Source organism: Notolabrus celidotus, chromosome 13 (assembly GCF_009762535.1).
Source record: "Notolabrus celidotus isolate fNotCel1 chromosome 13, fNotCel1.pri, whole genome shotgun sequence".
NCBI lineage: Eukaryota > Metazoa > Chordata > Actinopteri > Labriformes > Labridae > Notolabrus > Notolabrus celidotus.
Genome location: NC_048284.1, coordinates 21,284,439 through 21,312,397, shown reverse-complemented (window position 1 = coordinate 21,312,397; position 27,959 = coordinate 21,284,439). Strand labels below are relative to the sequence as shown.

At 38.4% G+C, this 27,959-nt stretch overlaps 1 protein-coding gene across 3 annotated transcripts in view; it reads right to left on the bottom strand.

The window, feature by feature from the left end:
• Positions 1–6,672: 6,672 nt before the first annotated feature.
• The window catches only part of syndig1l (synapse differentiation inducing 1-like), a 62,260-nt gene continuing 40,973 nt past the window's right edge, over positions 6,673–27,959 (bottom strand). For all 3 annotated transcript variants that reach the window (XM_034698951.1, XM_034698952.1, XM_034698953.1), the window contains exons 3-4: positions 22,787–22,924; positions 6,673–10,551 (exon numbers count right to left, since the gene is read on the bottom strand). In XM_034698951.1, the coding sequence (XP_034554842.1) occupies positions 10,393–10,551; positions 22,787–22,924 (297 nt within the window). In that variant the 3' untranslated portion in view covers positions 6,673–10,392. The remainder of the gene's footprint in view (positions 10,552–22,786; positions 22,925–27,959) is intronic.

Here is a 27,959-nt window from a genome sequence, read left to right as displayed (position 1 = left end):
TTCTTCTTTTGCTTCAATACTTGTGTAAATGTACCCTGCCTCTGGTCTCACTGGTATTTTACCTCAAACGTGTGCCATACCTGGCAGTCAGTTTGTGTAGTCTGTTCTGGCTTACAGATTGTGGAGCTGGCTGTGATTTAAAATCAAGCCTTGGCTGTTTGGTTGGATTGGCTCCCCCTCGCTCTGCCAAGCCAACGTAAGCTGCACCTGAGTCACTGGGCTTTGCTGTACCAGGTTTTCTGGCAACTGGCTTTGAAGAAGTGTCTTGTCTGGTTAGGTGCTTTGTGAGATTAGAACTAGAAGTACTAGGAGTCTTGGCCTGGAAATCCACAATCACTTAACTGAAAAACTACAAGTCCTGAAAAGTAGACAGAGATTAGAAAGATTGGTTCTGTCCATGTCTGACATCAAACTTATGGATGAAATGAATGGCTTGATGACTATTTTGTGTGTATATTGAAAAGAGCAGTACTAGGAGCATAATTGATGGAATGGTAAGTGCTTCCAAACTAAATTTGAAGTATTTTGCACATTTCTTATTAAAACGAAGATATTATTTTCTTTTTCCCATGAATATCTGTCAAACACAGCTCAGCATTCTAATCAGTGTTATTCAGCAGGGACGCATTTTTCTTTTTTCTGCTGAGGTTTCTTATGGAAAGAGATAACTTCAAGCAAACACACACATACCAAAAAAATATCCAGTCTAAGTACAAAGGTTGGATATGGAAGGATAGGCAAGGTACGTGCTCAGTTTGGAGATGGAAGAATGTTTATACCAGAGGGTTTTTTTTCACTACCAGATTGCTTTTTGTATTATACGGCTGTAGCCTTAGGGACTGCTATGGAAATGGAGCCTAAACAGCCTGAGGCCTGGGTAGTCCTGTCATCCAAGATGGGAATATTTAGTGGATACAACATATGTGTCCTTTTTTGTTTTGTTTTTCAACTGTTTCAAGCCATAGAGCATTTTCCTTAACTCCCCTTTTTCCATTATGAATTAAGGTGAGGTAAGACCAGTAGTTTTTACCAACTGCTGGAGTCACAGAAACTAAATGAGGCTCTGAATCAGTCTAAAAATGTTTGAATTCCCAACGCAATTTCATTAAAATCTTAAACCAAATAGATCAGCCACTTACAGATATTATACTGATTTGAATTGCTTCTTCTTTTGTAACTGCAGGGAGTGACCCTCAGCCAGAGGAGTCTGTTTGCTTTCTCTTCACTTCCCTTTTTCTTCATTCTCCTCACTGCTATGAAATTCTTTTCACGTTACCTTAAAGGCTGTTTATCTCCCCAAACAAACCTCAAAAAGATTTCAGAGTAGTTCAGAAGTTTTCCATTATAATGTATTGCTCCCCTTATCTTCTGATAGGATGGGACACAAAACTGTCTCTTTCCATTTCTGTCTATCCTCCGGTTTAAAGTGTGGTCATCACCACCCCTAGAACTGAGGGCATGTTTACTGTATTGAAAACATTAGAATTGTAAAAAATGTATTTAATCTATTTCAAACAGTGTTTATTGAGGCTGTATGGTTTGTGCAATCGTGTCATGGTGTCCGTATCCTTTTTACAGTACAGGAAATGTGCAATACATTGTTTGATGTATGTGGTTTTCATTGGTATGCCTGTTGTTATTTGTTATATTGTTTTCATACATACAAGAGTGGAGGCAACTAATGTCTGAAACACTTGAGTCCAGGACAAATTTCCCTGGCAATATAATGTGTCATACTGGATCATAAAGTACCCTATCCCATCCCATCATATGCTATTGCATTGTATTATATCTTATATCATACTGTTTTATATCTCATCGCATTATATTGAATCATATCTGAGTGTGTGCTTTCCTATCCTTTTCTATCCTATCCTGTCTCTTTCCATCCAGGTTTCCCATACTTTATATGGACCTGATTTATAAGCCATGCAGGGCAGTACACTAAGAAAAGCCTGCAGGACATTGTTGAGTTATTTTAAACATTAATATATGGGATGGCTGAGATCTGATAAACTGCTGTTGGTACGATTTATTTTTTAAACACAACCACACAACAACTACAGGTAGTACAACACTTGAGCTTTAAAAATGATACATGATTTCAGTAGTTCAGGCAGGTAGTTGAGTGTGACACTTTCACTTCATGAAAAATACAGAAACATAACCGTGAAATTATTTAAAAAAACAGGATACTGTGTTCAATTATTTGATCTATCTGTGATAAATACCTCAGACTAATTAATCTTTCAGCTCTCACTAAAAAACTAGTCTTAAAAGGATTTAGCTGGATATCAGGACATAGCTTAAAAACATAATCCATTGATTTAGATGTTGTGATCTTTCTTTTACTATACAGGCGATCTGCTGAAATTTGAAGTGTTCATTGTACCTGAAGTATACAGGTAAAATAAGTGAAGATAAAATTATATTTATCACTAAATGTAGAGGCTCTGCAATGTGATGCATACTGTACAGTACACTGTGTGTTACTGTAACTGCATGGCTCAATTCAGTGGCTTCATTACTGTAAAATTATTGTTTCAAATGTTTCTATACAAATATTATTTTAGATGAGCATCTAAACTGCTCACAGAGAACATCATCAGGTGATAATTACTGAAGGGGTGGTGATTTTCAGCCTATTTAAAGCTTGAACTGTAAACAAACCTGTTCCTGACTAGGTTAGCATGGCAGCTAGCACTGTGACATTGAAAACTGACTTTAAAATCAATATACACAAGTTTCCCTTCAAATTACAACCTTTAGCTTTTGATTCAGAAGTTGTTTTTTTATTTCTGCAAATAAGACTGAAAGCTAACACTTCTACTGTTAGCTACACTGCTTTCAGTGCTACGAGCCACTCACTGGATGTAACCACAATGACTCTTAAGTTTGTGATGTCACGTGTCACCTCTATGCTATCAAACCATATCATATGGTATTGTCTCATATCTCACTGTATCTTATTCAACTGGATTATATAGTGTATCATAATGAATCCTATCCTATCTTATCCTATCTTATCCCATCTTATCCTTTCCTATCCTATCCTATCCTATCCTATCCTATCCTATCCTATCCTATTCCACTATTTCATATTGCATTGTATCTTATGGTATTATATCCTATTGTATCCCATGGTGTGTATGGTGTCTTGGAAGCCAAGAATCCCCAGAAAATCAGACCGAGAGACGTGCAATGCTGTATTTAAAAAAAAAAACAAGTGTTAAGACTACCCTACACCCTTTTTTTGGCCCAATCCACATGAGAACAATACAACCAGATGCTGAAAAACTCCACTAACTTGTACATTTTTTTTCACGTGTAAGCAAGCGTGAGATTGTGAAGTGGAGGTTTCCAGGGTATTGCACCATCCTTGAGTGAAATACAATAACTAATCTTAAAAACTGCATTTTCAGGAAAATATTTTAGTTCAGAGTTGTGGCTTCAAGATAGAAACACACGTTGAGCAAATAAAACACGTCTCTTTCCTCACCTAAGATAATCTCTGGCATGATCCACTAATGCAGGCGAGGAGTAGTTGTTGAAATGATGAAATCTGACTCATCCACAGATGAGAGGAGCTGGGGGAGTCAGACTTTCAGCATTCGAGTCAAGTCTAAAAAAAGCTATTTTCTGTAATGACTGAAAACGTGTGATGATTCTATTTGTAACTATATCATAACCAGGCCCAATTCCTGAACAACTTCACAAATTATTTTGAAAGAGAGCATATGAAATCCCTCATGCATGAATCAAAAGGAACACCAGAGGACAAGCAAAATATTTTTCTGCTCTCTGTCTTGTTTGCTCAAATGTCTCACTGAACACTGTGAAACAAAACAGTCTCCTTTTGATCTATAGTGCTTATTAATTCTATCTGCCTGTGTGTCTGGCGTCGAGCATAGTCTGTTTAGCATACTGTGGTGAAAAAAATGGAGCTTTGTTTTGTTTTGTTTTATATGAGCATTTTTACCCAGGATGACTAGGAAAGAATCTCAGCATTGTCTGTTTGCTGCTGCTTGTTCACCAACAGAGACATGAGCTTGTGACTCACTTCTTACTCAGTCCTGTAATAAGAGCTTTCTCCAGCTGGTGCTGCAGTCACACCCACTGATGTTGCATGTACACTGCTAAAAACCAGCCATGTTAAACCTCCAAAACCTTGGAATCAGCTTTGGCAGAGAAGGATTCATGTAGGGGTTTAGTTCCAACCTACATAGGATGATTTAGAAAGAGTTATTCACTATTGTAGATCACTGATTCCCAACCAATGTTTGTTTGTTTCCTAATGGGTAGGTTCAAATGAAACTCTACTTAGTCGGCTAAATAAAGTGATTCGTTAAAAATAAAATTTTCTACTTAGTTCTGTTAAAAAAAAAAAAAAAGAAACAGTCCAATTGGATGGCAAATTGATAATTCAGATATATTTAATACATTACCAACAACCAGGAGGCTGCATATCGATCTCTGTTGGAATGTTTAGCAATTAACAGGGACTGACTATTGCCTATAGGTCCTGGATAAATGCCTCAGATATATAGTTTAGTGTGGTTTCTATGATGCATAGACAGTATAAAATATGGACGTAGTATCCGTGACGTTACCCATCTGTTTCTGAAGCGCTGTTTTGAGGCCAATCGTCGGCGGCAGCCATATTGATGCTGTCGAGCGATTGTGACGTAAAGAGGCGGGCATTGAGCCTCCTAGCCAACAGCTACAGTGTTCCCGCCTGTCAATCAAGTCAGCTGCGCCTCTCATTGGAAGACTCGTAATCTCAATATCTTCGAAACTGCAGCGTTAGAAAAAGAATCAACCCCCCTACAGTGTGTGCTGATCGAGAAATGAGCTATCCAGACTACACTCGTCTTTTGTACCAGGCTGTAAACATGTTTATTTCTGCTGGAAAGATCGTCTTTTTTGAATTGGTGTGTATGTGGTTTCAGGTACTTCCGGAGCCAGCCTCAAGTGGATCCTTGATGAACTGCAGTTTGTAGCACTGGACTCATATTTTCAGACCGGAGGTTGCCGCTTGGGGAGATGCAATAGGTTAGAAATGCTAAATAAATACATTTTAAAAAATGGAACAAACCAATCAAACAATGTTCAAATAATAATACATAACTTAAAACAATGACTGACAGTAGAGCTGTTAAAATAGCTTATATAACAAAATTCAGTGCTAAAAAAAACCTGCACGCTAAATAAATGTCAACAGGTGCTGGAAATGAAAGTAATGAAAATGTAAAATAAATTTTGAAAAAACAAAATAAAATGCATAATGGTTCATGCCCTGGTTTTACAAAACCAGTGTAGCTCAGCATTATTAGTGTCCAAAGTGAAAAAATACTGTTGATATAAGCAGGTTTTTGTCGTAACACGAAGCATTCTCAGTGAAAATTGTTAAAGTTTTGGAAAACTCTCATGCTCATCAATGTCATTCATCCATCAGCAACCAATGAAAACCAAGAAGGGATGGGACAGTGGAAACTTGACAACTTTGACAACTCAACAACACTGGCAGATGAAAAAACTAATCAGACTCATATCTTCAAGGAAACACTTTCCTGCTGCTGCATACACCTGGACATGTTCAGTTCCATTGTTTTTCTGATTTCTTTATACAATTTCCTTGAGTCTGAGCATCCATTCAGCAAGCAGAACACCTCAACACCTGTTTAACAAGAGCTTGGCTGTTGCAAAAGCAGTTTTGGTGATGAAAACATAAAATCATTGAATAACATTTTAACTTTTAAATAAACTGAAATTCACAATTTAGGTTAAAAACGCAAATAGCAATGAAATAACATGTAACTTGCTGAAAATACTGGAAGCAATGAAGAACAGTAAAGTTAATTCAACAGTCCAGCTAAGTTTGATCAATAAACTTTAAATATTGTGCATAAAGTTACATTATTATTATTAGCGAAATGTTAAAAAAAAAGTCGAAACAGTTAGTGTAATGTATTACCAGTTTCAACAGGTAGTTTGGAGTAGTTAAAAGTGAGCAATGAACAGTCTTGAGACACTTAGATTAAAGTAATGAATAAACTGTTAATTTTAATATTATTTCAGTTACTTTAAGTAGTTTTAGATAACATTTGAAAACGTTTATGATCCATTCATCGGACAATGTTCTGGTGGTTTTAAAGACATTTTCTTGAGTGCATCTGATATAGTAGAAAGATGTGTCTGCCAAAAGTCACAAGAGGTATTGTTTTAGTTAAGTCTCACATAACCCATACAATCCCTACCCACAAAAGATCTTCTTTGCTGTCAGACTGCATGACTGTGACTCTCAAATGGTATAAATGCACAGAGTGAAATGTCAGTTTGTCCTGTGCTTGTTTTGTTCACTGTGCACAATGGTGAGTTGAGCGTGGCTCTACATTTACGCTCGATAACTATGATAGTGACAGCACAAAGAAAGCTGTACTCTCCAGCACTCTGCTATGAGAACACTGTAGCTACAAATTTCAGAGCTGCTCCTCCATCTCTTTCTGGCAAAACCACCTACATTCCATGACTCAGTGTGTGTTTGCCTGCGCTTTAAGGACAACTGAAGCATCTCAATTACTCAGCCAGTTCTCTTAGGATGTGGAGGGCTTTTTTAGCTTTGAATCCAACTGTAAAGCTCCACATTATATAAACCACAGAGAAAAACGAGCCTTGTTTTTAAGAAAGGCAGTCCTTCCTTTCTGATTTATTTGTCATTACATTTGAACATGTCTTTATTTGCACTATGTACATGTTGCCTTCACACAAGATAGGAAAAAAAAATCCCAAAACATAAATATAAAAAATGTAATCTTCTTTAATTCGGCTTTGGAGCACGACACGCAGAGAGCGCTATCACCCAGGCATTGAGGAATGCATCCAGCAAACGTCTTTGTTGGGTTGATGTGTTTGTCGGGTACATCAGCTCATCAAAATGAGAAAAAAATAACAACAGCATTGACACCCACATACTGTTGTTACACATTGCACAGTTGCCAGGTTACCAAAGAAGCTGAATAAAAACACTGTTTGATTGACAGGCTACATAACACAAAGCATGTTCATCAATATCAGCAATAAAACTCTCTTTGAGTGATGAAAACAGACATACAGAGTCTTTCGATATAGTTACAGTGATGGTCATGATGCGTGCAAACACCGACGTGAGTTTAGTAGCTCATGAGCTAGCATTTGAACAGTTGGTGAGGAAGGGTCAGAGGTCATAAGGCCAAACATAGAGAGTAAGAGTAGCTTTTAGATGACCAGAAACCCAGAGAACTGAATGTAAAAGTGCGTGAAACTAAACTCGTGTTTAATTTGCTGTGTAGTTACATAGTATTTCAATAGCAAAATGCATACTTGTGGACAGGGACAGAAATCTATGCGATGTGATTTTCACACCCTGAAGATGCAAAATCACATCTGTTTTGGTGAGTACAAAAATTTCAGCTTGGGTGGCATGTTTACTTTATGCAGTGTCACAAGCGCCAATCAGTGTTTGACCTCTGAAAATGAATCAGAGAGCAGCAATCTGACCTTCATTAAGAAGGCAAATGTTTAGAAGTTGTGTTCTTGTTTTCTTGCCGATGGACCAGACAAAGCATTACTTTTATTTGTAAAAATCTGCATCATCGCTATGATGTTATTTTGGAAATGTTCACTGAGGAAAAATAATAAAATATATATGATTTATCAAGCTCATACTGCTGAGTAAGCCTCTATGTTGCTTACTATTTACATGGAAGCTGAGACCCACCAGTTAAAGGTGAACTGGCACTTTGTTCCACTTTACAAATATGAACCATGATGATTTAATTTAACGTTTTACAAATCTGCATCACTATGATGTTATTTTGGCAATGTTTTGATACATGAAATTAAAACTAAATCTGATTAATCACTTTCATACTGTGCAGCTTCTGGCTTGCTATATAGAATAAAACTGAGACCAACCAATAAAAGATAAACTGGCACTCTTAAGTTTTTACAAATATGACTGATATCTAGTTTAACAAGTTCAAACTGCTGCAGTAAGCCAGAGTGCGGCCTCTATGTTGCTTCCTATTTACTTTGAAACTTAGACCTAACAGAATACAATGAACAAGGGTTCCTCAGCTGTAACGTGATGCTGGTAGTTTTCCATCAGAGAAAATTTCTCTAGGAAATGTAATGAATTAAGAAATTACAGATTTTCACCATTATGTCTGAAGTGGTGCATATTTGCGTTACCTCTAATTCTGCACCCACATAAATATTTACATGTTTAAACTTGTGCAGGCAAGGACAAGTGAGTATTTTCTTTGCATTTGGTCTGAACACATTGTTAAGACTCAAACCAATGACTACAAATCAATAACAACATTCAACTCATCATTATCTGGCTGCCTTTTACCAAAGTACAACAGGATGTTTACTTATCCAGGCAGCCTAAAATCATTTTTTTAATTTAAGCAGACTACTCACTGGAAACGTCCCACTCTTGGAGAACATGAGCAATATCCACTCTTCATTAACACAACAGTTCTGACTTGTGTGTTTATTTTAAAATGTTCACAGAGCGGAGGATGTGGAAATGGATTGTTTACTTGCAGGGTGTGACAGCAACAGGCGACGCCAAAAAGTGGCTTATTAGTGAAATGAATGCGGTTGTGCTATTTCGGGGCTAATGCTCCAGAGAGTACACATTCCTTCTGAAAAAGCCATTACGCTGAGCTAATTGCGCACCATAAATGTCAGGTATGACTAACGTGGGGCCTGTGCAGAAAAACTAAGTGTATAATGTCACAAGGCTTCACTGCTAGAAGTAGCATCTGACAAACTATAATTTATGATGAAAAAAATAAAATCTCTGTGATTAAAACGTGACTTTCTCTGCTGTTTCTGTTCTTAGCCGGAACTGTTGACAGTATGGTGGAAACTTGAAAAAACTCAGTGCCTTTTTACTATAAAGGGTCTTTTTTAATTAGCTCGTTTGGGGAATGTGATCTAAAGTATTGCGTATTATTAAAGCATCTTCACCACCTGATCAATTTCAAGTGAAGCTTCTTTATGATCTGACAAAAACAAGTTATAAATCCAATCAATCATGTGTAGCAGTTTACTGCCAGCATAGCTTAAGTCATGCAAATAATTGATCGCAGCTCAATCTGAAGATGCTGGACTTAACACTTTGTTTACATGTGTCACCCTGGGGGACACTTAAGGCCTTCTTTCTGACAATATTATCTTCCTGATTTAGAACCTCCTTCTCTTTTATATAAATGTCTGATTACTAGATGCAGCACTTTTCAAGGGGGGAAAATGCACACACCGTCCCCTGGATTTCTGACCATCTGTCCATCTCACTTCTGTGCTTTACATTAAAGGCTCTAAATGAACATTCCTTAATGTGAGGTAAAACAAGGTGGCTTTGGACTGGATAGAACACAAACAGACTAACATGAAAAACAAAGCACATTTGCATGTACAGAGACAAACCTTATCAGGCATGAGCAGGTTCTGTGAGATTTCAGGGCATGTCTTTGATGGATGGACACCTTCTCAGAGGGAAAATACAGGCCCAAAGCTCTATGGAGCCTCTTGAAATTCATGCCAGTTCACATTGTTCAACGAGAAACAAATAACATCTGATTGTTTTTGGTAGATCCTCATTGATCAAAATGTCTTTCAGAAGTTCTGAATATTTTTGTTGTAAGTTTTCTCAGGAAGTAAGAGCAGTCCTTTGTTGATTTAAGAAGCTGTGAGGCAGTCAGCCCAGGGACAAATGCAGTCTTAGTGTCTTGAGTTGATGGGGGAAGCTCACGGTCTATTAAAGATGGTCCTGTGTGGCACACTGTGACAGGAGGAGATGGGACTCCACAGAGAGGCTACGATTTCAACTGGAGCGCAAAGAACAACAACATAGAGCTGGTTTGAGAGTGATTTTGTGTTGATTTCTAACCTTTTTCAACCTTTGCTTTTTAACAAATGCTAACGTTGGAAGAGTTTTTGTTTAAGTCTTTTTCTCCTTAATGCTTCTGTCAGGGTCTTGGATGATGAAAACCCTGCCAAGTCAATGGGATGTAAGCTGGACTCAAACCTGTTAGCATCCGTTACTCAAATCCATTTTCTGTACCAACAAAAAAAAGCAACAAACAAAAAAACCTTTGTCTATCCCCAATTCCCCGTCTTCTCACCCTCCAGCTTGACCCCTCTCCAGTCACTGTGTCTAATCTTGGCTGACGGAGGGCCTGTAGGGAGAGAAAGTTGTAAGGGAAAGGAAGGTGGAGGCGAAATCTGTACATCCCCGAAAAAACTTTTCTTAAAGTCAGCAGGAGCAAAGCTGTTCCCAAGAGGCAGTTGTTCTCCTTCCCGGGATCCCTGGAGGTGCATTCAGGGGAAGGTGCAGAAGTGCTATATGTGTCCTGGTTTCGAAAGGTAGGCGATGAGAGCTACCACCACCCCCACGTACACGCCAGTGCCTATGGTGATGGAGAGGGCAGCGAGGAACAGAGCTCGTCGAGAGGCGATGTTGGCCAGTGGGAAGTCACCTTTGTTCACTGCCTTGGTGGTCTGATGAGGAGAAAGAAAATGTAAAAGAAGAAGAAAGTTAGACAGCTAAGAGGCACCTCAAGAGAAAGAGTGACCCATTTTTCTGAAGAGTCATAATTACAGAGGCTGTCTGTTATTTCTGCAGCGGTGAGAAAGAAAAAAAAGGAAAAGGGGATTGGAGGATGGACCCCTTGAAATAGCAGCAGCCCAGGAGATCTCAACATGCATGGTAGGAATAAAAATGGCAATTAGTGTGAAAATGTCAAGGAGCAAAGGTTGCGGTCATTTTGTCTTTTGGCACTGAATGATAGATGACATGTGAGAGAGCCGATTTATCATTATTTCTCTGAAATAAACCTCATTAAACGCCCCATCAAACAAATTTTTTCTATAAAACCACATTTCAACAACAGTTCACAAGAGAGTTTGTGCTCAAAGGTAAAATGCTAAACATTTAAAGACTATATAGGTCATTAAAAAGCAGCCTCTTCATGTGTCCTCATTGCTTTGTTGCTGAGGGGTTTTATACTTGTTTCTCCAGACAACAACTTCCCCCTCCGCATGACCCAGTTACCATGAATTGAAGGTTGTAGTGCATTTTACAACCCTCTATAGGCACATATAGTTCCTTAGTGTAGTGCTGTGCTAACCTTTCTGCTTAAATAACACTTGTATTCCAACTCTGCTTTAGTGTGAATGACTAATAACATTATACAGCGGAAGTATTTCTTGTTCAAACAGCATAGAGCTAAAGGCAGAACTTTTTACAGACTGGTTTTCTATATTGACCGACAAAGTTAACCCATCTGCATGCTGCAAACCCAGAACAATGCATATTCAAGAGCACATGTAAAAGTCAAAAACAGATGAAATGCACTGTAAGTGAAAGAAAATATGCTGCAAAAAGCCAAGACATGACATTGGAAGTGCTCCTGGTCTTTAAGGCGCTCAGTGAAATAGTTTAATAGTGACCTGAACTTTTTTTTCTCCAGTTAAACTTTTTTAAAACTCAATGAGAGTTGATGTTTAGATGAGAAAGTCGCATGGAATAAGGACAGAGTAATGTTAAAGTTACATCAGCTGCTAGGGCTAATTGAGCTCTGTAGCTGACGTACTCTCTGTACAAAGAGCCTGACAGTTGGCTGAGTGAGATAACTAACACTAGCTGCAAGGCTAACTGAGAGTCATAGCTAACTTAAGCCTTATCAAAAGAGGTAACTTAAGCAGATCTAGCTATCCATCAGAAGTAATTTCTTAATCTGAGTCATGTGACTTTTTATCTGCATTACAAAGTTGTCTTTTTGCTTCACATCTCATAGGTAGCGCTATGCTACGGTGGCCCTGAAGGACAAAACAAATTTACAAAAGATGAAACACTTTTAAAATGTTGGAGACAAATTTTAGAATGGTTAGCCTGGTCTGCCACAAAAGTCCTTCTCAATCATACAGCAGTTTTCATGTTGTTAATTATTCATTTTGCCCTTTGACATGTATTTATCTGCATGACATGAACTGATGTTTTGGCTCTCTGAAAACCCACAGAAACAAAGGTCTTTGTTCCCTCAAATCACCTGAGCCATCTGAATCAAAACCTCTTCAAAAAAGACCTCAAAGTCGTCAACAAGACCAGAGGCTCCATGTTTTCCTTCCCTGCTCTTTAAGTTAGTGGCTCTTTGCCCTGCTGTTTCTCTCCTTTGATGACTCTCCTAAGAAATCTCTGTACTGCAAAGAGGCACAGAGTAAAAGCTGCACAAGCTGTCAAAACAAGAGAATCAAGAGCTACACTCAATCATGAGGAGATAAAATGAGGAGATACTCAACACTTTCCTAGTCAGTTAATTAATCATATGAATATTTTGTTGAGCATATAAAGGTGTTTTTAAATGGCTGCCAAATTAGTGCTACTAATCTGAAATGGAACGATTTTGATAACTAGTGTCAGAAAAATTTACAACTTTATTTAGAGTTATATACCCTCCACCAGTGGAGGAACATTGTCCCTGGCGGCAGAATATTCCACTGTGTTCATCAGCTTACTTACTAAGTCTTCCTGCTAATTGATGCTATTGCTATCATGGTATAACTTGGGTTTTAAGAGCTTTTTCAATGCAAACAACAAACTATTATGTCTGATAGACCATAAAACAGAAAATATGAGTAGAGCTGCAAGAACAGCCGAATCAGATGATTAGCAATGAGTTATTCACGACTATCCAGTTACACATTACATGTGTTGTTATGAAACATTTCTAATTCAAAAAGATTTATTACAACAGCTTAAAATAGGAACTTAAAGCAATGATGACAAATGTTTTGTTTGTGTCAGTTTTGGCGCCCCCTCTGGACAGAACAGAAGGTTACCTCTAACATTTTTGCTGATTTCTCCCTGTAGTTAGTGATTTTAGACAAAAGTCACATCCTACAGTATTTTATCACTCACTATGAATATTTGCTGCTTTCAACATGCTGTAAATCACTATGTCTGACACCTAACAGCATATACAGGCATTCAATATGACAATATATAAATTGTCAGTCTTGTTGTTGGTGGTCTTGTTTACTTTTATAGTTCATTTGGAGACATATAAACCAGTCCAAAACTTGTGAAAGGAGCTTTAAGTGAATAACTTTAAGGTCCTCAGTGCAGTCTTTAAATGTTTTTAAATATTTCTAACTGTTAAGTTTGTCCTGGTGTTTATACTTTAACAACATTATAAAGTTCAATTAAGTTTCATGAAACATCACTGAAGTTCTTGTAATAAATGAGAAAAGTAGAATATCCTAATGGACCAGATGATAATATCAGACAGTAACTGGGTCTATTTTTGGTTTTTCATTTCTAATAAAAGTATTTCACAACCAAACTCTATAAAATAAACAAATGGACGACTGACAGGTGGTTACATAAGGCGTCTCTTGCAAATTGTGCCCATCCTTGATGTGTTCACAGTCTAGCTACTGCTGTCCATTCTCCAGCTATCTTACAATTTGAATCAACTCACCTGCCAAAGGAGAAACGGTAGAGAGGGGAAGGATGTCTACTTGGATTTCGTGTATTCATTTAAAGCTGAATAGAGGTAGTCACTGAAGCAGAAATTACACACACAGGCACACACTAGTCAAAAGTTTTGCAGTGGTGTTGACCTTGTATTACTTTTTCTATTTTCCATTGTCTTTTCCAAATCTAATTTACATTTTAGTCCAAATGCCACCACAAATGAATCTGTTGTTTTTGTCTAGCCGATGAGATTCAGCGGTGTCAACAAATTATGTTGCTACATCATAGCTATAATTTATTATACCTTTTATACTGTTGGACTCTAATGTCCTGAATACATTCGAGCACATTCAGAAATGCACTGGTGAGTGTTTGTGAATGACCTTCATTATTAGATGGAATTCATTGTAATGATAATGGAGCTGTTGTGTGGCTTGTGTGAATGTGATGAGGCTAGCACGAGGGACACAACTCTGAAGCCATGGTCACCTTTTAAAACCTGTCTTATTCATTTGGCAGTGAGCTGTATCACTCTGTTGATGAGGCTATATATCTTTTTAATGGATGACTGTAGGAGTGATTATGCCAGGTAGTCTGTGGCCTCATCTGCACAGAGGTGGATTTTTTATCTGACAGTGGCATTGAATAGAAAACTCACCACTAAAGCAAGGCTTAACAAAAAAAAAGAAAACCCTGTATTAACCTTTGACTTCTCTCCCCAGCTCTCAGACAGTGGATAAACGTGGCTTAAATTAAGGTTGCCCAACCTTTCTCATTTTAAGAGAATAAAAGCTCAGAAATCTGGGAGGACTTTGGAGTCAAGCCACCGCTTTTCCTCTGAGAGGGGCTAGCTGTGTCAGGTACCCGACCCTGTGGCTGCTGTCTTTTAATGTGTGCTGTTTGTTGCTAACTGAAGTGAAAGCCTGGCGTAAATGTAAAACAAACTGGAGAGACCAAAACGTCCCTGCTGAAGCACAGATACAGTCCCCCAGAGGAGCTGTCGGATGTTACCTCACATGAGACTGAGATCTTGAAGAAGAAAGGCAGAAAAATACATGTGATAAAGATTTCAGCCGAAATTTACTGCGCTTCCTAATGTGCTTTACAAAAGTTGTACAATCATGCAGGAGTCTAACAGGTAGTGAACCTTGCAGCATTGAGTCTGTAAACTGAAAAAGTCTATCATCAATAAAATATGGTCGAATAAAATCCTCACACAGGCTTCACTTCCGTCTTGCTTAAATAAATCGTACAGTATTAAATCATCTACACTGATGTTTTTTTTTTCATGAATATTTAGCATTTACTCTCACTTTTCATCTATACACTGTACCTAGCATTATAAAAAACATTACATTATTCATAAGCTCTTCCCATTTGCACTACAGTCATGCAAACAGAGCAAGAGCAGCCGTCCTAGACAAAAAAAAAACAAATCCAGAATGCAAAGCCAAATAGCAAATAGTAGAGTCTATCTTGGAGAAAGGGACAATTTTTCAGCAGACCCTTAAAGTAAGCCAGATTTAAAGTGCATGTGACAGAGACAGGGAAGTGTTTAGCCTGGCTTTTGATATAAATCTGAAATAATAATGTAGAGATGGCTCATCATGTGTGACTAACAGTCATTCATAATTATTCATGGGACACCACCAAATGTGTCATTCTTGTCTTGTTGATTAGTTCAGTTGCATATGTTCAAGTATAAAAGTACCTTTATTATTTCAGTAAATGCATTTGTGGTTTCACTGAGTCAAGCACTTTGGGCTGAATGGGATATTTCTGACACAAGGGCACATCATTCAACAGAAAAAGACATCCATCAATGGTATGCTACACTACACTGATTTGATGTTATTCTTAAAGAAAATAAGCAAGCTGATTGCAAACAAGGAATTTAGATACAAGTAACAGCCTGTTGCTAGCTAGAATGTCCTGGATTTTACAAAATGTTGTCCGTCTTAATCATTGACTGTGTATAAAATGGAAAACGCAGCTCCCTTTTGCGCCCATTGTGATGTGTGAGGCCAAAATATCACATTGATGTGCACTGACATATTGTGCTGGTCTCCATTCTTTTTTCTCAGTTAATGTAAATTTTAAAGAGATTTGTTGCCACAGCTGTGTGATTTGTGATTGTATTGAAAAGATGAAAAGCAAACATTTATATTTTTTGCGTTATCCTTTTTCTTTGAGCCTCTTGCATGCGCAGAAACAATCTGTTATTCTACAATGCTGGCTAATATTGATTATCAAATACAAAAAATTACAAATGCATTGAACAAATCAATGACTGGACGAGACATAATTTTCTTCAGTTAAACAAAGTAAAAAACTGAAATGATTGTTTTTGGAGCCATGGAAGAAAGGTTAAAGGTTACTGCTCAGCTCCAATCTGCAAAGATGAAATGTCCAAACCAAGCCAGAAACCTTGGTGTAGTCTTAGACTCAGACATTAATTTCAGCAGCCACATTAAGACAATTACAAAGTCAGCCTACTATCACCTTAAGAATATATCAATGATTAAAGGACTTATGTCTCAGCAGGATGCAGAAAAACTTGTCCATGCATTTATCTTTAGCAGACTAGACTACTGTAACGGTGTCTTTACAGGACTCCCTAAAAAGTCCACCAAGATGACTGCAGCTCATACAGAATGCTGCTGCTCGAGTCTTAACTAGGACCAAAAAAGTAGATCACATCACTTCAGTTCTTAGATCCCTACACTGGCTTCCTGTCTGTCAAAGAATAGACTTTAAAATCCTGCTGATGGTTCATAAAGCACTGAATGGTTTAGGCCCAAAATACATTGCTGATCTGCTACTACTTTATGAACCACCTCGACCTCTGAGGTCATCAGGTACTGGTCTGCTTTCAGTCCTAATAGAACGAAACACTCCCTGAAAGCTGTAGGTCCGCTCCAACTCTCACCTCTTTTAAATCAAAGAATAAGACTTTTTTATTTGCCACTGCCTTCCTATCTTAGCTTATTCTACCTCAGTTAAAATGCAAATTTTAAATTTACTTTTATTATATTTCTAATTTTCCTTTTCTTTTCTGTTTTATTATATTTTTAATTTTAATTGTGCTCTTTTATGCTTGTCTGAATGTTTCCAATGCTTTTAATGTTTTAATGTTTTAATGTAAAGCACATTGAGTTGTCCTCGTGTATGAAATCCGCTATAAAAATAAAGTTGCCTTGCCTACAAGGTTATATACTGCAAATAAGATTATATGTATATTCATATAGCACATATTTTCTGTATCATTGCTAACTGAACTTAGCTGTAACGATCACCTGCAGCTCTCACTAAATTAGCTTGTTAGCTAGTTGCAGAACCTTACATACAGTACATCATCAATGTATTCATTGCTTGGACAGGAAAAACAAAATGCCACCTACAGTACAAGTCACTGGGAGAGACACCACATAACTAATATTAACGATATTCTTGATGCTCTTCTTAATAGTATCTTAGTCATCTACACAGCCAGTGTGCAAGTGTCGTCTCATACAGGGAAAGACTTAATGGGGCAGCAGTAGCTCAGTCCCGCTTGGGAACCGGAGGGTCGCTGGTTCGAGTCCAAGCATTCACGAACAACAAGTGGACTGGTGACTGGAGAGGTGCTGGTTCACTTGCCTGGGCACTACCGAGATGCCCTTGTGCCGAACCCCCAACTGCTCGGGGTGCGCTGGTTGTTGGCAGTATCCTCACTCTGACATCTCTCCCTAAGTGCATGTTTGTGCATAAAAATGTATGTATACTGTATACCAAACTGTGTGTGTAGCATGACCAAAAAATAACATTCTGATAATGGACTGGATGATAATATAAAAATAATTCTTCTTTCTAAAGGTTTATGTTCTGTGCGACGTCCTGTTGTCAGAGACATTTACATAGATGTGGTGAAAGTAAATTATACATTCTTTACAATGGCTTGCATTAAAATGTGCTGATGTTGTAGGGAGATGCAGCGGCCTGTTAACTTTTGGTAATTCCTCAGATTTGTATGCAAACAGTCATTGGTAGACTAGACTGAATGCAAATGCTTGTGGAAAGGCTGTTCTGTCTACCCTGATATAAAGCAGTTACTCACTCTACCTCGCACTGTCCTTCTCTACTCTGGGAATCTGTGTTCAGCTCTTGAGTGACCCAGCACTTGGTACTTTGGTCATTATTGTGGTGATGTTAATTGTTGATAATGATAATGGAAGGTCTTAAATTGTTTGGTTGCTTCATTGTAGATGTTCCTTATTTTGAAAAAAATAAAATAAAATAAAATAAAAATCCTTACTTACTTTTGTGCATTGCCTTTACACTGCTTGGCAGTACCTGCACCCAAATTGACTTGAAGCAGATTTTGTTACTCGTACTGGTCTTGTTTCCTCTTGTCTAGATCTTTGCTTGTGTTGTTCTTGTTCTCGTATGTACGTCGCTTTGGATAAAAGCGTCTGCTAAATGACATTATAACATTGTAACATTGTAACATTGTAACCTTGATTTCTTCTTGTTGTTTTAATTCCAGGAATTACTGTATGTAAAATATCTCATAAACCCATGAAGCCCTGAAGTCCCTTTCATCCATATGAACACAAACATCATTGCAAAAGAGTGCGGAGCAAATGAGATGCAGAAAGGACAGATACTTTGCATTTGTATGGAAGCTAACGGCAACTCACTTATTTCAAGGGTTTTGTTGTGCTGGTCACAGTGACAAGTAATATAGTAACCTATACCATGGGTCTTATTCCACTATCTTAGGTTATGGACATATTTTTTTACATTGAATTGTTTCTCTTAATGAAACAGCCATCTCTTCAGCTCACAGCATTTTCAAAACGAAGAGTGTCTATCACCTGAAAACAAAAAAGAAATACAAAAACCTTTCATACCTAATTGACAGTGTCACTACTGAAAACATGCACATTAGGTCCCTCGACTTAGCACCATTAGCGCCGAAAAGCTTTCAGAAGACAATACCTAACAGTCTGAGACAAAAGGAGCCAGATGAGAGCCAGAGAGAGAGAGAGAGAGAGGGAGAGGGAGAGATAGACTTTTTAGTCAAACGCTTCAAAAGGTCAGGAAGCAAATCAAGACAAAGGACGTGTAATCAAGACAGCCTCCATGTCAATACAGTAATTATTGAAACAAAAGCACTGTTATGAAGGCCTTGTGGGAAATCAGGTGTCCTTTCTAAACTAGACAGAACACATTCTCCTTTTGAGGATGTATTACTCCCCCTCAGCAAGGTCTTTCTGAGGGGAAAAATCATGAAAAGAGTCATAATGTGACAGTGGACCGTTTCATTCTCCCCATCACCGGCAGGAAACAGCATTGAAGGACACACACTTGTTATTTTATATCTTCTGTCAAAGCCTGCATAATTGATTTATCTGAATTTTTCTCCCTTTCACACAATTAATTAAACCAAGCATGTTATGACTCTCCCTGAGGAACATGACACTGAAATATAACAATGATATAATGTGGACTGAGGAGATGACTGTGTGTGAGCCCATGCCGTTCTGTGAGTGGTGTATTATCTATGTCAGGGTGAGGATCCTTTCCTTGAATCCCCTTGAAAAGGAAATGGTTAGAAGCATTAAGGCTTTATCTCCACAACCTTGACAAAATGATTGAAATGTGGTGTCATAGAGAAAAAGATAACATCTCAGACTTAGCGGCATGGAGAGTTTTATTGCCACGCACTCCAGGAAGTCAATTCAACCCCCTTAACTGTTTTTTCTTCCCAACAAACAACACATTGAGACCCGAATTCCTCCCTGTCTTTCTCTCTCTTCCTCTCACTGTCTCTCAGCCCTCCTCAAACAGACACACATGCAAATATATAAACTGTTCCACATAATTAGCCCATTCATTTCCATCCATTATGATGACTTGTATGTCGTGAGATAACTTCAGGGGAGTCTCATTTGCATAATCGTGAAAAGAATCACTGCAGCTCCTCAATGCTGCACTTTCTAGCACAGATGTCTCCGAGCTGAGAGAAACATTTATCAGCATCTCCAAAACAAAACACTCACCCTATTAGTGGCAATAATTGAAACTCAGTTCTGTTTCCCAATCAAATGCTCCAAGCTCATTTTCCCCAGATACTCACGCTTTTTCAGTCATTATCAGTTGTGTATGTGTGTGTGCGTTTGTGTGTGTGGGCGGTAAACACTAAACCCTACCACTGTAAAGCACTATTTACCATAAAGACGTTACACAGAATTAAAGATGTAGTCTTTGCCAAATAGGATATAAGCAATTAAAAACAGAGGATAATTGCTTGTCTGTATATGCGTGTGAATGTTTGTGTTAATGCCCTCACTCATCTTCTTCTCTCCTTGAGAATCCATCATCCAGCATCTCTCTATGTTCGACTAGGCCTGACCTTCCAACGGGGCAAAACAAAAACACTATTGATCTGCCATCCACAGACTCCATTACAGTCGCTGATCTGTTTGTTTGCAAATGTCCTCTGACGCTGATGTGCGATCATTTCTCAACATTTTTCCCCGTTCACTCTGCTGCCCTTGTCTAATCTCATTATGCATCTGCTTACACGAGGCAGAGGAGACTACCATGAACAGAGAGGAAGAGCAAAAGAGGGGCTCTGAAGCTGGTTTGCCCAATATGCACAAGAAAGTACAGCAACAAATTCCTATCTTTTATTCGGGTGATTTTTATGTACTTATAAACAAATGTCACAAACTTTATAATGACATTTAAAATTCAGACACTACACTCTTTAGCTGTATGCACACATGCATAACACTCCTGGAAACTTCCTGTTATTTTTCAGAGTGAGCTGCATGTGTGAACACAACCACCGCCACCCAACTAAGAATAACAATGTTTTTTATTATTGATTAATCGATAATTGATCGTTAACATTTCCAAAAATCAATCACGAAAAAGACTTAAAATGTACATCACTACTCTAAACACTAAAATATTCAAGCTTCATAACCAAAATCTACCATTTTATAACCACTTTGCACTATCTGTATTCTTGTCAACCACTGTTTTGTTGTCAAAATGTGTTATAGCTGCATGTAGCCTGTTGAGCTGACATGTGATTTCTTGAAGGCTCTTTCTGACACATCAGTAGGCTAACTGTTAGAAGTCATCCCTAAGAGACAGCTGTTTTTTTCAAGAGCTCTTAGGAAGCTAACTCAAATAAATGCCCTCATTCCCAATCACAATTCTTGGTGGAAGTATTAGCACATTAATGTATATTGAAGAAACGTGGCACATTTAAGGTTTCCAGTTTGTTTTGTATTTAGCTAAACAACAGAGGTAGGAAGATGTAGATGTATTAAAGTAGCTTTATATAATGGTAGTTGTTGCTACCTCAACTGCAAACATTAGCTTTGAAAAACCAGACGTCCCTCCAAATTTGTCATGTTTTTAAGACTTTATCCAGTAGTACGTGATGATTTTTTTTGTAGTCCCAATGACAAACAGTGAGAGATACAGAGCTCCCTACAAGATGACAAAATTGTTTTATACCGTTTTATTGACTTGAACAGTCGGTATAGACTCCCACACCTCTGTCTCAGTTCAGACAGTGCACATGTAAAATGTTATAAAATGCTAATGCAATTCTAGACAGAGTTGTACAATTTTGAAATACCTCCATGCTAACTCCTAAAGAATTAATTCATTAAGTCAGAGAGCTCCCAGTACAACTCAATGAAACGACGACCAGTGAAGTGGGTTATTGAGCCATAAAATGAAGCGATCCCAGACTCCCACCATATCTTTTCCTGACAGCTTTTCTGGACGCCACCTTCTAAAGGACGGAGATTGGCAGGAGAGCCATCCATCCCTAAACACCACCATCACTTCCCCATAATTACCCAGGAAGAATCAAATTAGCCCCTGACAAGATAATTCACTGACTGCCTTAATCTGCTTCGGACTGCTCGTGCCGACAGATAAGACGGCTAAATGCTCGAGCTTTTGATAAGAATTTATAGTCAAAGGCAGGACAATTTACTGAAAGCTTATGTGTCTCTTACATGTGTGTGTACAGAGTGTGTGTGAGTTCTCTTGTGCGTTTGAATACACACTAGGCATGCGTGTTTGTGCTACTATTGGCCTCTTAAGGAGACAAAATTGATTAGCAGCAGGAGAAGTAGCGGTCCCTTCACTCTTTGTTTGACTGACACACCATCCCCAGAGATGTTTCCTAACAGAATTGTAAAGAAGCAGGAAGTCCAGCTGGAATCAATTAGACAGCCAATAAGTGCTGTTTGCCAATTCTGAGCTGAGAACATATTGGAAAAGCATCAAACCAACAGAGTTGCTTTTGTCCCGTTTGTCAGATTGCACTCTAAAACCATATAATCACTCTTCCTACGCTTGGTGGTAATGTGGTTTCATCTTAACATCAAAGTTGATATCTCTGGCAAAGCAACGTTATTTTTAACGGCCTTGGCTTTGTAAATGTGTGAGCTGCATGCCAATCTATCACCCATTAAGGGATTTAACACATACAGTAAGCAGTGTTTAAATGTAAAAAGTCAAATATTTCAAGCACAAAGACACTCCTTTGATGAATCATTTTAAAGTTCACAAGTTCACATCTACATCAACATTCAATATCAAACACCTTTCTTTTAGATAGCAAAAACTGTATAAGAGACACACATAATTACCTTCCCAGGCTTGTTTTTAGCACATTTTGAAGAATTTCCACTAAATATATCTTTTAGACTGCGGCCCTAACAAGACTGTTTAAAGTGTCTCTGAGTTCATCACCTTTAATACGTGAGCACACCTTTAATTGGGTTGATCTTAAATCCTCTTGAAAACACAACCAGTTCAAAGGCTTTCTCTCATCTCAGTATTTGAACACTTCCTTCGCTAGACTTCCTTGAGGTGATTTATAAACTCTTTCGAAAGGCGTCTCTCGGCCTGTTTGCAGAACATCAAGCAGCCATTACAGATCGGCCTTGAGTTATTGATGGGTAGCTCAGTAAAAAGTGGCCTTGCGTTGGCAGTAGGAGACTCAGCTGTCAGTTCTTCTTTATGTATGATAGCCCTTAATCTTCTGATGATGACTCACAAACAGAGCTAGGTGTACGCGAGTGTGTTTGTGTGCTAGTATGCCAATAAATTCATAGAAATTGGTGTGTTTACGTGGGAGGAAAGTCACACTTGTTTTGTCAGACAACAACAGACAGACACCAGATCATTCAACATTTTTTTTGACAGACAAAATGATTTGCATGTATGCATCCTCACCCCCTGTGAGAAGTAGAATGCTGCAATCCCCAGAGGCCAGAAACAGCATAGCATGGAGAAGATGGCCAGGCCCAGGTGGTCTCGAGGAGGGACGACAATGAAGTTGTCCTCGCTCTCACTGTCGCTGGAGCAGTCTGTCTGAAAAGAGAACAGAAACTTAGGTCAAAACACACGCTCTTCTTGTGCCCTGGACATAACAAAATATACTACTCATTGGTATTGTAGCAGTACAACAAAAGAGTGGGTTCAGTTCATACAACACTGTCTAATAAATTCAGCGTGGGAAAAGTTGTTTTTTTTTGTTTTTTTTTACTATTGCAGCTTTAGGGTTCATGATGTGTTTGGATCACTGTTGTGAAGAAAAAAACAAAATGGAGAATGCAGTGGTGGAGCCAGACAGTTTTGACCTGGGTGGCCGAACTGGGGCACTGATTGTTAAGGGGTGGTCAGGGGTGGAAAACATTAGAGGCTTACCCCAAATCTAGGGGGGTAATCTCCAATAATCACATCTACTTTAACTTCTTTTTATAACATTATTTTTAAAATGTTACATTTCTGTAGATTTCTAACGCTAACATGAAAAAATGTAACTCGACAGTGTGTTAACATTTAAATCTGCTGAACTGAACACTTTAAGGACTCAAAATGAAGATGATTGTCCAAAGTTAAAGCGTCAACTACTGTCTACTGTCTCTGCAGCTTGTTGAAACACAACAACACAATAGCTGATTTCAATAAGTAATGCCTCTGACATGGCAAATAGCAAATCATGTTTAAGAATTTTAGGGTGGCCACAGGGGTGGCTAATCAGTTTTCAGAGGTGGCCATGGCCACCCCTGGCCACTCCCTGGCTCTGCTACTGTGGAGAAGGACAAGTTTCTCAATCATCACGTTGCTGTTTTTCCACAATATCATCCGCGTCACAACGATCATGGTTCCACTTTTCTAATAAATGTGACTGAACAGACCAATCAGGGGCTAGAGGAGCCTTGTTAGGAGTACCCTGGCTAATCCAGTTAATTATCATCATAGTTTTAAGAGATTCATAGACATTCAAGTGTTTTGACATGTAAACATGTAATGAATGACAGTGTAAACACAAAGAAATGTGTAATTAACTGTATTAACATTGTTACCCTTTTTTTTTATGAAAACAGAAATCATTCCTAGAGCTTATATTGCTACGGTCTGTGTTCACTAATGATGTTTTCAACTGGCAGCACCCATTCTATATACATAACCACTGCAGTTCAGCATTTTCTGTCCTCAGCAGAAAAAAAATGCCCGATGCATCACTATTTTGTTGTGGCAGTGCTCACAGCACACTCAGTAGTTCAACTTATGGTATGATGGATCACCCTCTAAATGATGGACAGACTTCAGGTTTTTACTGTTTTTCTTCAAAGATTCTGTCAAGAGAGGGAAAATATTTTCCTTCCCTCGACCTCAGGCAGAACCTCAACAGGCACTTCATCATAACTAAGCAAACGTTTATAGCATTGTCTCAGCTGGTGTTGGTGCTGATGTTTACAAAAGTTTGATGATAGATAAAGTAGATCTGTAGACAGACAGGTGGATTAGGGAGACAGATATCGCAGTTAAAGATGAAAATAAACTTTCTGTCCACGCTGTTCAATAATCTGTGTGCAGGTAAGAGGTGATTTCTAAGTCGACTGGGAGGAGAGAGAATCTGCAGTCAGTGAGAGGGAAAAGGACATTTGTGTAATGGGAAACAAAACACAGACGCGTCACCGCTCCCTCGTAATGTCACAGCTCGTATTCATGAACTTTTTGTGATGGCCCATTACTTTCTCATTAGTTTTGAGATATGCAGATTCCTACATTTTGGTGTCTAAACAACAGATGGCATTAAAAAAAGCTACGGTTGAGAGTACTCTTCATTTCAGATATGAAACCGTTATGAATCAAACACCTCTTCCCTCCAGCTTTATGAAACTATTTCACGCTCCACACAACATTCCTCACATGGAACTGAAACGCCTCTCCGCAAAGAGAATAGACATCCATACATCTGCATACTGTTTAGAGGGCTACACACTCCCAGTCCTCATCCCAGACAGAAATGATCACATTTTAGCTGGTTTATTACAACAATACTTTGCCAAACAACCTTCAACATATATATACTCTGTATTGTCCCTCATGACAAAGGCAAGACAAAGAAAAGAGATTTGTTGTCTGTCTGAGCCTGTAATGAAAAGAAATCGCAGATTGAGGCCACGGTTTCTATACGAGCCATTAAGCTGCATCCTTCACACATCATCCTGTTTGAAGGATGATCCGGCATGAGGGAGGAACATGAAAATAAATGAAAAAAATCAAGGCTAACAATACACTGTTGTATTGAAGAAATTGAGTTTAATATTAGGCTGAATATCACAATCAGAAATGGGAGAAATCAGTCAAAGCATAAGGAAATGTGGCAGTGAGCGTCAAATAATCACATTTTAGATGGTAATCTGACAAAGGAAATGCTCTTCCTGCATTTTTATTGAGCGCTCTGACATCTTGCCTTCATGTATTTCTTGTTTTTGTAAGCATTTTCAGAGGATTTATAACTCTTAATCCCTGCATTTGTCTCTGAGGTTGTGCTGAACCTAATGAATTTAGACTTTTATTTCAAGGATTAGAGCGTTTTCCTCTCCACCACTGTTTGATATCTTACAGAGGAAAATTTAGAGCCTCTCTTTTTAGTACTGTGAGTCTTGCAGCTCAAAGGCAGCATGCCCTGATGTGCAGAGTACTGGCCTCAGGCCTTGAGTGGGAGTGCCAACGTCTTTGTCAGATGGAGTTGTTGGTTTTTCTGAGGTTGGTGTTGCTGCTTTTAAAATAAAGATATTAAAGCCTGACTTTCATTAGCCTCCAGACTCCTTTAAGTCTGGAGCTTGAAGACTCCTCTTGGATGACTGTGTTCTGAAATCATAGCAGTGAAAGATGTGGGATGTTAATTTATTCCTTCATTGCATTGTTGGCTGTATTGAGTTTATCTTCAACCTTTGAAAACAACAGATCAAGGGAGGATTGTTGATGCATAATACTGTTGTAAAGCTAAGGATGACATCTTCTGTATCATTATGTGACATGTTTGTTGATGATGTCTTCATGTTCAGGTACAGTGTAAATTGTGTTTGCCGCCCAGGTGGAAAGTGAGGAAACAAGGAAATTCAAGATACTCTAAGAAACTACTCTAGCACAGTAGCCCCCCATTAAAAAGCAAACAAAAAATAGATTACAAACTTGTGGAATAAGTCTTGGATCTTTGACAAAGAGTGAAAAAGCTTTACAAATTTACAATAATTAAATCAGAACAACAAGACAAAAGTCATAACCACAGGATATGATTCATCTATATGTAAAATAACATATACAGGGAAATCAGAAAGGCAGCAAGCTGCCTGCACTAAAGTGAGGAACATGGATGATCTTGTGGAGTTATATTCAACAGTGCAGGACAAACAAGAGGTCCTGAAGTTTTTTGCTCAATCTTTTCACAATCCTGATACTTATGACAATGTGGTGCTGATGTGCTACAAGGCTGAGTATTTGTCATAGACTGTATAAATAATGGACGTAGTATCCTTGACTTCATCCATCTGTTCCTGAGCGCTGTTTTGAAGCCAATCGGCAGCGGCGGCAGCCATATTGGAAATGCGGAACTCAACCAGGGCAGAGTGTGACGTAAAGAGGCGGAGTTTGAGCCTCTTAGCCAACAGCTATATGTTCCCCACCAGGAGTCAAGTCAGTCATGTCCTTATTTGGGCAAAAACTTGTAATCTTAACATCATCTGAACCGTCGTGTTGGAAAAAAATTCACCCCCACTACCTGTGCCGATAGAGAAAATAGCTACGTAGAGCCATTTTTGAACCTAGCTGTAAACATGTTTATTAATGCTGTAAAGATTGTCTTTTTTGAATTGGTGTCTATGTGGTTTCTGGTGTTTCTGCAGCCAGTCTCAAGTGGATTCTTGATGAATTGCAGTTTATAACACTTCCGCATGGGCTTCATAGTTTGAGACAGGAGGTTGCCGCTTGGTATTAGTATGTAGTTATTTATGAAAGCTTTACATAAATTAAACTTCACAAAATGCTTTTAACAGAGGCTAAAATTAAAACTATTTTCTTCATGAATCTACAACTTTATTCTTGTTGATGTTTGACTTAATATTCTGGATATCTCATCATTTTCCCTTCTTTAATGTGGCCTAATCAATGCACATTTTTAAAATACTTTATTTTGGATAACTTTCATCAACTACTTTTGAATTTCATTCCTTATCATTTTTTTGCTGCCTTTCATTGCATAAAAGCTACATATTCTACACTGAAAAATGAAGCAAAGGTACGTACATGTAGGTACTGCTGGACAATTTGACAATAAAGGCTGATATGAATACAGTATTTGAATAAGCATGGGACGAATAGACTACTTTCTAGGCACAGTTGTTTATTTTTTACATTTTGAGTAGCTTTATTCCAGTGAGTCTGCATAACAGTGTTTTCTTTCTATTAAAAGTTAAATGGGTGGAGGGAATACATTTGCTTTGAAGGGTGAGGCAGTTTTCATTTAGTTTTAATAACATGCAGCCTTATAGTCATACTGCCTGATGGATGGTGGGGATTAGTGGGTGGGTGGTGGAAATGTGTGGGGGCTCTTCCCACTAATTATAGGAGCATCACTGGATTCATATAATCAAAAAATAGAGCCCTGGATGACAAAACAAGCTTATTAAAATCTAAAGTGTTGGAGCAAGCAAAACCTTCCCAAGTTATGTTTGATACCTGTGTGTTGTCAGCCTCTATAATGAATCTGTTAAAGGATGTGTACACAGGGCTCTGTCAGAATGATCGATAAGTTCTCCTTCTCTTCATAACACAATGCTGAGGGGGGGAAAAGGGTCATAACACATGAGCATAATGCATGCTACATTCTGCATAATGTCATTCTGCCTTCATGGCCTAAAGCGAGCGCTGTGGTGCAATCTCTGCAGAGCCAGGCCTGCTTCGCTCCATGCCTCCGAGCTCACTGACAATATCTGCACAGCCTCCTGGCTGTTTGGAGAATGAAAACACACATCATCATCCAGGGATCCTGTTGGGTTGGCTTAGGTTACCCAAGAATAAGGAAGAGGAAGTTATAAGAGAAAAAGATGAA